We start from the raw sequence: 13,061 nt of genomic DNA on the forward strand, positions 1-13,061 counted from the left end.
GCCAGATCCTTAACCCACTGAGCAAGGTCAGGGATCGAACCTGCAACCTCATGGTTCCTAGTCGGATTCGTTAACCATTGAGCCATGACGGGAACTCCTAAAATGCTATGGGTTATTAACCAGACTAGATGTGTACATTTTTCCTTCTGCCCTAGCTCTTCATCCCATGTGAAAGGCTTAGAAACCACAGAGTCCAATTTAGGGTGTGCAGAGTGGGCTCTGAGCTACATTGTGAAGATTCTGCAATCATCAGACAGTTCCTGGTGCCTCCTGCTGTGCTAGGTGCTCAATGGGCCTCAGTTTAATGAAAGACTTTGGGGATTAGCACCAGGGCTGAATTATTCACTCAATTATCCAGTACAGACACAGAACACACTGGATGGGGTTCACCAGGCCATTCTCTAGAGGAATTTCAAAGAAAATTTCCCAAAGGGAATCAGTTACTTGATTTGGGAATCCCATCATATTTCCACTGACAAAGTAGACACAGCACATGCTCCATTCACTAAAAATGTACTGAACACAACTGTAACAGGCATTTTTAGGAGCAGGTTACCTGGGCAGATAAGCTATTAGAAACAGCTGGTTTTCATCAATCAACTGATTAGAGGAAAGGTCTAGTAACTTGACCGTCTGTAGAACGTCAGCTGGCCTGTATGGAAAAAAAAAAGGTTTTCAATGTAAATTTAATCTCAATTGTTTTCAAAGATTCGGCCTCAAAACACCTGCATTTGGTGGTAAGCAGAGGGCGGGGACAAGTGTAGTACATGACTATGAAAGAGACCATGAAGGACCCCAGTGGGAGGGGAACCCTCAGGTCTGGACTGGACCAGTGTCCTGGTTGTGATACTGACCACAGCTCTGCAAGATGTAACACAAGGGTCAAAACTGGGGTAGAGGTGGGGTAGAGGTGACCTCTGGGTATTATTTCTTATAACTGCATGTAAATCTAAAATTACCTCAAAATTAAAAATTTAGGTTTTTTTCATAGGGCCAATAATATTTCATTTAAGGCTTTCACTCTGATAGAACTTCCTGTTAGAACCTCTTGGGAGTTCCTGCTGTGGCCCAGTAGGTTAAGAATCTGACTACAGCAGCATGGGTTGCTGTGGAGGATGCGAGTTCAATACAGGCTCTGCACAGTGGGTTAAAGGATCCAGCTCAGATTCAGTCTCTGGTCTGGGAACTTCCATATGCCACGAGTGCAGCCATAAGAAAACCACAAAAAAAAAAAAAAAACCCTCTTGGTGAAATCTTAGTTGATATTCTAATTTGTGAAGGCAATAAATAATAAGCATTTTTCTAATTCGTATGTGCAAATCCTTCTAAAAACTGTATTAGCTATAACTGAGACCATTTATTTGTGGTAATAGATGCATTGAAGTAAACCCTGGTTACCTTTCTGAAATGATGATATTGTTAGACTCAAGGTACAGTTTCTCAAGGACTGGCCACCCAGAGGCACAGCGGAGCACCTGGGGGGAAACTCAAGTCAGGGTGAAGCAGCCTCGTTGGTCGTTTTTCCCATGTGTTTGTGACTCCAAACCTCCACACGGATTCAGTTTAGCTCCTGTTTCAAAAGTAAAGCGCCTCTGGACATTCTGTAACCCACACTGTCTCAGGCCAGGAGTGCTGGAGGACAGCTGATGAAACGACAGTGTTAAGGGCTGAGCTTTGATGACACGGAAGCACGTACTCCCGGCTCGGAACCAAGCAAGGTGGGTATCGGCCCATTGGTCAGGTGTCCCCTGACCCGCCAAAGTGGAACTGGATGTGGTGACTTGGCATGTTTTTAGTATGTGATACAGGTTGTTTAACCAGCATTAGGAAACTGATGTTAAACACTTTCCCTCACTTCTCGATGCCAATCTGGGTTTATAAAGAATGTACTAATAGGACAAAATTTCTCAACTGCTTCTCAGTTTCCTCACTTGGACTTCACCGCTGTCTCCCCCATAGGTTCCTCTGTGCCCTTCCTCCTGTTCTGAGAAGGAACAGCCCTCAGGGGAGGAGCCCAAGGAAGAAAGTGGCATGGCCATGGCCACCAACAGCCCAAGTGAAGGCCATGTATCTCTCGGGAGGTGCCCTGGCGGCACTTCCCAGATAAACGACCCCGCTGGGATATCCTGCTTTACGCTTGGTTTGAAAGTGGAATGTTCTGGGTGTGTGAGGTCAGTCAGCCTCTGACAGAACAGAGTGGCACCAGATCCAAAGGCTGCCGGGCCCAGGATCCACGAGTCCACTTTCAAACCCAGCTGTGTATGTAAACAGTGGCTTCGAGAGGCTGAACTGCAAACAAGAAAAGGATGTGAAAAGCTTTCGGTGGCTCAGCCTCTGCCTAAGAACACTTGAGGGGAAACTCAGGCAGCGGAAAGCTCCATTAAGAGCTAAGTCAAGGCTTTCAAAAGCTCAGCGCGTACTTGCAGGCCACGATGCGTGCCACGGCCTAGGGGACACCAGAACCAACCGGAGGAGCAGAGAGAGAATGGATTCCCAGATACAAAACTCTACTCACCACAAGGGTTTTGGAATACCCTTCTGAAATGCTGTTTGAAGAACCCTATTATCTGGATAATAGGATGATTAAAATGAAGCCATGCTCAGGCTTCAATCCCCCATTAAACCAAGAACTTAAAACTGCTTATCACTGGGTAATAAACCAAAGAAATATGATTACCTCTGCCCATGTTACTCCTGTCCGGTTAAGCACTAAAACCTTCAGCATAGAAAATGTTCCGGTTGGAGATGGTAGACCAGAAGGAAATCTTAGTTTATTTTCACTGTGCAGAAAAAGAGACACGGGGTGCTTATTGTGACAGAGTAAACCCAACTGAAACAGTAACTGAAAGCAACGTTTTAGGATTTAATAAGGACTGGTTTGTTTCAACCTTAAAATTCAATCATATCAAAAACAAAGTGAGTCCAGACTAGCTCATTTTTAATATCTACAACATACGACTTGTTAGAGTCTGACAGGCAAGGGTGCGTTCCCGGAGTGAGGCCACAGATATCCTGAAACAAAGGCCCAGGCATCAACTTTTGAGGTCAGCTGCTGGCTTCACAAGCTGCGGCTCTGGCACTGCAGAATTCAGCCCCCCTCTTGAGGGTCTTACTGATGCACTAGATTGTGGGCAAGAATCTTGCTTCTCAACAGTCTGCCCTTCTGCCATCAGGACAATGAAATAAACCACTGCCCCTGAAGTGCTCTCTCAAGAGCGTGATCTTAGAGGGTACCCCTGTCCTGACAGTCATTTTGAAAGATGCCATAAAAGCACATCAGCCCCTTTTCCAGAAGAGGTGACACCACGGGTCAAAGGATATTTTTCTTTTTGGAAGGATAACTAACTTAGGCCTGTCTATCTGCTCCACTCACTGAATCTCCCTGAGCAAGGACCACTCACCTGTACATGTAAATTTGGCTCAGGTATGAAAAGGGGTGGGAGGCTAGTTGGTCCCTTGGAAAGTTAGGTTCTGAGATTAAAAACTAATCAGATATTCAAGAAAGCCTGGAAAACTGTGACATTAGTAAAATACAGATCTTAGCGAAAAGTCCTTAACAGAACTAAATTAAACAGCATCCCAGTGAAATGACCATTCCAAAAGCAGTTAAATGCTGGGCACCTCAGAGTGAACAAGCACTTTTAATCACACCTCCTGCTCCCCAGTTGAAGAGCAAGGTCACCAGATGCCCCATCCTTGACCGTCAGGCTTGTAAACAATATGAAGACCTTCCAGCTCAATATGGCCACCCCACTCCCACCCCAATCAAAAGTAAAGCACTCCGCCATCAATGAGTCGCCTCACGTGACCATTTGAAAAACTGATAATCAACGAATATTAAACTTAGATAAATTCAACTAAGCCACCCTCCCCACCTCGTTCCCACAGAGGTGCCCTGAAGGAGCAGGATAGATTAGGACTTCCCATCAAATGACAATTAGGTTCATACCTGAGATTCAGAACTTCCAGGTGTTTGAGCTGATCAGCAATAGCTATGACATCATCCCATGATGACAACAGGTTTTTTGACAAATCTATGCTTCTAATATCTAAATGCACATGTTAAGAAACAACATAGAAAGATTCATAAAAGACATTATGGTAGTTACCTCCTAATTCTGGAGCATGGGATTTTTTTTTTTTTTTATGCTTTTTAGGGCTATAGGTATGGCATATGGAGGTTTCCAGGGTAGGGTTCAAACTGAAGCTGCAGCTGGCTGCTGGCCTCTGCCACAGCCACAGCAATGCACAATCCCAGCCACATCTGCAACCTATACCACAGCTCGTGACAACACCAGATCCTTAACCCACTGAGTGAGGCCAGGGATCAAACCAGCATCCTCATGGATCCTAGTCAGGTTCTTTACCACTGAGCCACTACAGGAACTCCCTGGAACATGGGATTTTTAACTTTTCACTTGATAACCTCCATTTCGCTTGAAATTTTTTCATAAGCACATTATTACTTCTACCCTTTTAAGTCACTAACAATTCATCTAGAAACTAAAAACTTCATTGTCACATACTGCAAACCCAAGACAGACATCGACAATCAAATTAGTAAGAACCAAATATCATAACATAAACCATTCTAGCATGATCCAACAAAGAGGGACAAAACCCCAGAGTGATTTGTTTTGATTTGTTCAGCACCTCAGGGGCACCCAGAGGCCCTGCCCCTGGACCACAGAGCTCCTGCAGCCTCGCATCAAGCACATGTCTTCTCCTGTGGGGCACAGCTGTCCCCTGCACCATGGGATCCCCATGTGAGGACAAGCACCTCCAGGGGGACAATCAGGGTTAGCTGGACACAGGTTCAAAAATGCTAAGAATGGTCTGGAATTCAGAGCATCTCCTGTAGACTGAAGTCAGTCTGACACCCATGACCACTGGCACAGGAACCCACAGGAGGAACCAATAGGACAGAAAAAGAAAAGCTCTGAGCTGATGCTGGAGGTGCCCAGCCTGGCAACCACAGGCAGGGAGCAGAGAGAAGCCTGGGGCAGGGCTGGACCACCCACCAAAGAAGCTGGCTCATTACTCTGTATGAACCATTCAGTTCAAACCTCTATCCTGCAAATACTGACTGGAGCTACAAGCAGGGGCCAGCTGGGTTCCAGCTAGTGTCCCCGATCCCCCAGAGCTCCTCCCCTAGCAACCTAGCTTTCAGATGGGTGCAAAGCCACTGCAAGAGCACTGGGGCTAGATTCCAACCCAGGCCCTTTCTCCCATCCCTGTAGTGCAGCTACTGTGGCTGCCCTGTGTCCCCATCCTGGACTCCAACCCTCCCACAATGGCTGAGCAGAGCACTTTCCATTTCTCAAAGTCAAACCCCAGCTGCCCTTCCTTTTCATGCATCCCAATAACTCTGGTCCAGGAGGTTGTTAGAAAGGGTTCAAGTCCAGTAATTCTTCACTCTCTCATGCTTTCCATCACATGTGCTAGAATTACACACATTTCTACAGTCTGTACAGAGTGCAGGGACTGTGTACATCCTGAGTCCAAGAGCTGGGAATGTAGTGCTCCCACCATAGATACCTGTGTACCCGTGTGTATACACACACACACACACCTACACACAGAGGCCAGAAAGCTCCTGCTGCTCTGCAGGCCTTGTTCCTGTGGGCAGGAGTTCCTCCCCAAGTTCAGAGCCAGCTGGTGATGCATCTCGTCCCTAGCAGAGTCCTCCCACCTGACCCACTCCCACTGCCTTCAGTCCCAGCTAAGCGAACAACCTCAAAAAGGAATCAGCCTAAAAATGATGACTGGATTAAACACATCAGGCAATACTTCAACTTCGGGCAAGAATTCAATTAGTAAGTGCAGGGCATTCATCACTGGATCTGCAAAGATTAGCCAGGACTTGATTAACTCACTCAATCTCATTTCTTCAGGTCTTGGGGGACACGCGTCCCCAGGAAAGAGCAGGCTAAATGAGCAAGATGCTGACCACCCAGCGCACTGCTGACAATTCTGATCAACCAAACAGTCTACATCCCAGACCCCTCTGCTGACCAGACCTCCTCTGTGTGTTCAAAATAAGCCTCAAACTTCCCAATTCTCAGCATTTAGGGGGAGGCCAGGCAGGTTACAGGATGCACTAGGCACCTCTGAGGCATTTTGCTCCTTCCCAAGCTTCAGTCCATTACCCACTTCAATGCCCAACTGGGCAGGGGCCTGACCTGAAGAGGCAACAACCACATCTGGGGCCAGGAGCGGGGGGGGGCTGCTCTCCAGCAGAAATGACCAGTGACCCCAGGCCCCAAAAGACCCCCACAAGGCAGAGGGGACACCGGCTGGGGAGGTCTGCTCTAACTCCCATCACCACAAAGCAGGTACTGCCAGGGTAGTCAGACATATTTTGTTAAAGCTACTCATTTGCCATCTCTTCATGCGAGAAAGCTGATTACAAGCTGCTATCTCTCGCATAAACTATTAGGCAGAAACTAGGCAGACTTAAGGAACTAGGAGATCTTTTTAAGTCAAAGAAAATCTATTTGATTTGACAGTGCAATTTTTTTTCTTTTTTTGAGGTCAAAAACTGCATTTCTTTATTTGAGGTTTGTTAGGACTGCAGTGCAGGGGACACAGATCCAAATAGTACTTGAATTGTGTCACGAGACAAAAGAATGGGGCCAGATTGTTGGGCATTTTTTAAAAATTACCTCCTACATTTTTAGTTGTGGACAGTAATACAGGGCAAAAAACAAACAAGAAAACACACTTATAAGAGAAGGTAGAGGTAAGGGATGACAAACTTTGGGAAAGCCTGTTTTGAGGCTTTGAGCCTGCATTGCTGCATGAAGAGGAATTTTAATAAAGGAAAGTGTTCATTTTCCTCACTCACAGGAAGGCAGCAGGGGCTGGCACAGTGGCCCTGGGTACCGTCCACCCTTTGCTCCTAGGCCACCCTGGATGGCTTTCTTCCCACAGGTCAGCTACCAAGCCACAGGCCTCCTGTCTGTGCCCAAGGCCAGTGGGTGCAAGGGCAGTGGCCAGAAGCAGATGCCAGCCAAGTCTGCACCCTCTGAAGGAGCCTGGTCCAGAAACTCCCACTGCACATCTCACTGGCCAGGCCACGTCACACTGCCTCACCTGAAAGCAAAGGGTCTAGGAAGGTAACCATTTACCTGGGTGGCGACAACCCCAGGGGAAACCAAGTGGCTATTAGGAAGAAAGGAGAACAGGCAATGGCTAGGCGGCCAGGGGTGGCTGGCTCAAGTGTCAAATCCAGTCAGATCCTAGTGATGAGTTATCATTGGAAAGGATACTAGGACACGCTTGGGCAATTCCTCGTTTGTCACCAGCACCGTTTACTGCGCAGTTCCTCAGAGAAACTTCCTGCAGCTTGCTCAACTGACTGCAGGAAAAACACAGTTCACAGGTAAACATAAACATGGACGCAACCCATCAGCCCTTTAAAAAATTCAAAAGTGTTCCGGACATAGAAAAGACACCAAAAAAAAAAAAAACAAAAAAAACCACACAAATCCCAGGGCCCACCACCCAACTTAAGAAATAAAGCATTACTGAGGAAAAGAAAAAGAAAGTGCTACATGACAAATATAACCAAAGTTCTTTGAATTCCTTTCTATCATACTCCCCCCACCCACCCTGCAGGTTGGGAACCAGTGCAGTACATTCAGTGTTTATTTAATCTTAAGCATTTCTTAATAGTTTACTACATATTTCCATGTCCTTAAACAATTAGCATATTTTTGTGTATTATGAACTTGACATAATGGTGGCCTACTGTTTATCTTGTCCTTGCAATTGATTTGTCCTCAGCAGGACAAGGTAGCATGAGATGCAGTGCTATGGACGCGCCCGGAGCACTCATCTCCATGCCCCATTGTTTGTTACTGTACAAAGTGACTGCAATTGATGTATTCCTCCTCTGGTGACATTTAGATTATCCCCAACAGTGCTGAAGGACACACTACCGTATACTTTCTGCACTTAGGTGGGGAGTCTCTCAAGAGATACATCCTAGAGAGTGTGCGGTTTTAAATGTAGAGAATCCATGTTTTCTATTCACTATAAGAGTGTTTAGGACACAGAATCTGGAGCCAGACTGCCTGGGTTCAAATCTCACTCCACTCTCCTATGTGAGTTAATGTATCTGTGTCTCAGAGTTCATATCGCAGCAGCATTATTTCACAATGGTCACACCCAAGTGATTCCACTGATGGATGAATAAAGTGTGGTAAGTCCATACAATGGAATACTACTCAGCCTTAAAAAGGAGGGAAATTCTGACACTCGCTCCAACATTTGAGAACTTGGGAGGACATTGTGCTGAGTGAAATGAGCAGTCACAAAAGGACAAATGCTGTATGTTGCATTTACATGAGGTACCGAGGTGTGCGTCAACTTTGCAGAGACAGAAGTAGAATGGTGGAGGGGGGTAGATGCGGGGTTGTTGATTAATGACTGCCAGGTTTCGGTTTGGGAAGATGAAAAGGATCTGAAGATGGGCAGTGATGACGGCTGCATGACAATGTCAATGTCATGACAATGTACTGAACAATACACTCAAAAGAGGTTACATAAAAAAGATCATCAACAAGGACCTGCTGTACAGCACAGGGAACTAGACTTGATAATTTTGTAATAACCCATAATGGAAAAGAATCTAAAAGAGAACAGATATATATGTAAAACTGCATCACTTTGCTTTACACCTGAAACTAACACAACAGTGCAAATCAACTACAGTTCAATAAAAACGGTTAAGATGGTAAATTTTGTGTTATGCATATTTTACAATTTTTAAATGCTATGATAACTTAGGGAATATTGGTGAACCTCTCAATGTACCGCCTGACATAGAGTAAGTCATTTTCTAAGTACTTATAAAAATAAACTAAAACCGACAGCTTTTAGGGGAAATACTAAGACCATTCTGCAAGGCACGAGCTATTACAATCACGAGAAACGAGAGGGCAAAGGCAGCAGCAAAGTTCCAGAGCAGAGGCTCCCAACCTGCCTCAGTTCACGGGGCCTTCGTGTTTCAATAATTTTTTCATGGTGCCCCTGGGCCAAAATATCGCTGCACAGTTCCATTTAGTACATAATTAGGGCCAAACAATTTAATAATTATTTATGTCCCATAAACCTAGTCTGATGGATACTGCGCAACCTCCCAAACCCAGGAGACAGACTGGACCCCGCCACCTCCGCTCTCAAAATTCCACAATGATTTTCAAGAAATACTTGGTTTTTTTCTTTTTTTAACAGCAATAGCCAAATAGCCAAAAACTCAGCTTTGCAGGGATATGATCCCTTCAAAAGGAACATGATGAGACTGTGAACAACCTCCAACTAGTAGTTTGTGCTATGTCCAAGAGATGTCACTGTTTCCCTCCAAAATTAAGACTCTCCTGCAGCGCCCCAGTGAGTTCCCTGCAGTACTAGGGAAACCCTGGGACAGAGCTTAGGGATCCAGGTCTCCATGCAGACATCACCCCAGAGCCGCAGCCAGCTCCAAAGAGAAATCACACATGATGGCTTTTATTTGGTTTTGATGCCTCTAAGTCTTAGTGCTGCAAACTCAAAGCTGGACATAGGTATCAGTGAGGAGATAACACAGTGGCTTAACACAGAGGTTTCCATCCCCACCAATGACTGACACCAACCACTCTTACTCCCAACAGCTCTAACAGCTTAGGATTATTTTGTAAATGAGGAAACTGAGGCTTAGAAACCAGAAGTAACCAGCTCTAACTGGTGTCCGGGCTGGAATGTGGCTTAGCTGACATCTAAACCCAGCCTAACTGATTCTAACAATGGGTCCTTTCCAGGAAAGACACTGGCTAATTATTGAGTGCAATGATATCAAGCAGTAGTCATTCACCAGAAAACTTAATGAGCTATACAACTGTTCACAAACTAGGGGCAGAAAGTTTGTTTGCCATTTGTTAATATTCACAGAGCCCATCCACGGTGTTCTCTGAAAAAGATTAACCAACAGGGGGGAAAAGTGCCCCTTTAGGGTAAAAGATATTGAAAGATTTGCTTTTTATATGGGAAAAAAAGAACTCTAGCCCTATGAAACACAGAGTTCTATAAATCAATCGCAAAAACCATTCACATTAGTTACCTCTCAGTGGTATAGCAGCCATGACCCTTTTTTGTTTAATTTTTGTTTTAAAAATTCTCAAAAATGAATGATATTGTTTGTAATTAACAAACAGAAAAAACAAACAAAAACAGTCAAGCTACTGCTTTTTAAGAAATCTTAACCTGTATGGGAAAAGAATCTGTAAAAGAATGGATATACGTATATGTGTAAATGAAATCCTTTGCTGTACCCCTGAAACTAACACAACATTGTAAAGCAACTACACTCCAAGTGAGGAAGAAAAATAAAGATGTTCTTGCTGTGCTGCAACGGAATCATCGGTGTCTGTGGAGCACCAGAATACAGGTTTGATCCTTGGCTCAGCACAGCAGATCAAAGGCTCAGATGTTGTCACAGCTTCAGCACAGGTTACAAGTGCAGCTTGGATCTGATCCCTGGCCCAGGAATTCCATATGCCAAGGGAGGCCAAAAAAAGAGAAAAAAAAAGAAGTATATACAGTTGTTTTTTCATAGGTGCTAAGTGGACTTGAGCAGTGGGTTAAGGATCCAGTGTTGCCACAAGCTGTGGTGTAGGTCACAGATGTGGCTCAAGATTTGGTGTTCCTGTGGCTGTGGTGGAGGCCTCAGCTGCAGCTCCAATTCAATCTCTAGCCCAGGAACTTCCATATGCAGCTGATACGACCATAAAAAGAAAAGAGAGTGATGATTTATGCACTGTGCCAAGCAGGATATTAAAATACTAGGAATAGGTGTTCTCTTTGTGGCTCAGTGGTGACAAACCCGACTAGTATCTATGAAGACACAGGTTCAATTCCTCGCCTTGTGCAGTGGGTTAAGGATCCAGCATTGCCAGGAGCTACGGTTTAGGTCACAGATTCATCTCAGATCTGGCATTGCTGTGGCACAGGCCAGCAGTTGCAGCTCCAATTCAACCCCTAGCCTGGAACTTTGATATGCCGTGGGTGCAGCCCTAAAAAAAAAAAGAGAAAAAGAAAAGAAAAAAAATACTGGGAATATAGTAAATATGCCGTATGTGATTAATTTATAATGATGAGCATTGATGTAATTACAGTCATCAAAAACATAAAGAAGAAAGAAATTTTGATTTATTCTGAGCTTTTGGTTTTTGTTTTTTGTTTTTTTTTTTTAAATGCTGGTCATCTCTGCAGAGGTATCAAGAAATTAATTTACTCTTCAACACTGTTCCCATGTGTTAGGTTAAATCTAACAACAAGAACAACAAAAAGACAGCAAGAAAATTTTCTTCCAACAAAAACAGTTTAATCCTTTTACTTTAGAGACTAAAAGTAAAAAATTGCAGGCCTATGCCAAGTAGCGGCAAATCGACTCTCTGCAGTGGCCACCAGGGGTCACTAATAGGACACTTCATGCAGGTCACTGTCACACACCACGGGCGGATCATCATTAAACCTGCATGAACTGGGACTGTTCACGTTTCTGTGTGACTATCAGCTTCCACCCTGGGTCACAGAGTGCATCGGAATGAGCAGTGGGCCTCTGAGAGAAACCACTGTGTTCACAGGGTTCAGAGATAGAGAATGTTCAGGCTCAGCAGTTGCAAAATGCATTATTTAGTGCCCTTTAGACTGCTAGAGGCTCACTTGTGGGTACTTCTTAAAAGCAAGAGCCCTTGGTGGGACGATCCAGTAGGTCTGGGATGGGCCCTGGATCCTGCATATTTCAAAAGCACCCCAAGGGGTGAGGATGCACACTCAGAGATGGGAACTACTGGGTACGAGAAGGTGCTGGCATGCTAAACGGTTCGGGTAATAAAGTGGACGTCTGTCTCCATCTCTGACTTATCCAGATATCAACCTTGGTTACTTAATAATTAGTCAATACAATACAGCATGGTTTAAATGTTAATAACCAGGCGTTCTCATTGTGGCTCAGCAGATTAAGGACCAGATGTTGTCTCTGTGAGGATGCAGATTCGATCCCTGGCCTCGCTCAGTGCATTGAGGATTCAGCATTGCCACAAGCTGTGAAGTGGGCCACAGATGCAGCTCACATCTGGTGTTGCTGTGGCTGTGGTGTAGAGCCAGCAGCTGCAGCTCCAATTCAATCCCTAGCCCAGGAACTTCCATGTGATGTAGGTATGGCCATAATAACAGGCAAATCAATGCTTTATTAATGATCTAGAAAAGTCCAACAACCCTGTCTTAAAATAAGGATTTTAATTTTCCTAAATATTTAATCCTTGGATTCTTCAGATTTCAATTTGCGGTTTTGCAGAAAAAACAAACTAGTCTGAGAGCAAAGTTCTGAGCAATGATGTACAATATACAGTCAAGTGAACCTAAATCCTGAACCTTGATGAAACTGTCAAAGCCACCACTACCATTATCAGTTCCACTTACCTTTGTTGTTTTACAACAGAGTCAAAACCAATGGTTTCTACAGGTTTATTTCCAATTATAACAGTTTGCTCTTTTTCTTCTTCCTCTGGTTCATCTTCTAACACATAGCGATTCTTAATTGCAGTGAGAAAGTCTACTCCAAAATTTACTTTGTTTGGACGAATAAAAGATCCTCCTGTTGGATGCCTGGAAAAGGAAAGTAATGGAACAGAGAAAATATCATCCATGGGGACATTTAAATAAGATCACACACACAAAAATCATTTATAAACCGTTAGCCTGCCACAAGTATAAAATGTCTGTGTTTACAAATATATAAGCAAATAAAAGCAATTAAATAATTTGAAAAAAAAGAAAAAAATATCATCCAGCAATAATGGCCATAAAGCAATGTTCTGAAGCTGGGGGTTGCCATTTTGGTAATAAGACCTGGCCCCACCCAACAGCCTGCACACTCTAGTGCTGCGATGCCACAGAATGAAGGCACAGACTGAGAGGATACAGAGCTAAAAGGTTTGAAAAACAAACAGAATAGAACAATACAATAACTGAAATAAAAATATACTAGAAGAAATCAGAAGTTCCCATTGTGGCAC

The 13,061-nt window shown here is 44.3% G+C and overlaps 1 protein-coding gene across 9 annotated transcripts in view; it reads right to left on the reverse strand.

Annotated features, from left to right (window-relative positions):
* Positions 1-13,061, reverse strand: part of TBCE (tubulin folding cofactor E) — an 84,777-nt gene that overhangs the window by 7,892 nt on the left and 63,824 nt on the right. For all 9 annotated transcript variants that reach the window (XR_014827896.1, XM_084996891.1, XM_084996885.1 and 6 more), the window contains 6 exons: positions 12,466-12,651; positions 7,272-7,360; positions 3,950-4,049; positions 2,678-2,780; positions 1,399-1,475; positions 557-652 (listed from right to left, as the gene is read on the reverse strand). Coding sequence is in view for 8 of the 9 variants with exons in the window: in XM_084996885.1 (XP_084853011.1) it covers positions 557-652; positions 1,399-1,475; positions 2,678-2,780; positions 3,950-4,049; positions 7,272-7,360; positions 12,466-12,651 (651 nt within the window). In the remaining variant the exon portion in view is untranslated. The remainder of the gene's footprint in view (positions 1-556; positions 653-1,398; positions 1,476-2,677; positions 2,781-3,949; positions 4,050-7,271; positions 7,361-12,465; positions 12,652-13,061) is intronic.

This window comes from Sus scrofa, chromosome 14 (genome assembly GCF_054392235.1).
Source record: "Sus scrofa isolate SSC_HxYL_T2T_F1_AM1 chromosome 14, Sscrofa_HxYL_maternal_Yorkshire_Landrace_v2.0, whole genome shotgun sequence".
Classification (NCBI taxonomy): Eukaryota; Metazoa; Chordata; class Mammalia; order Artiodactyla; family Suidae; genus Sus; species Sus scrofa.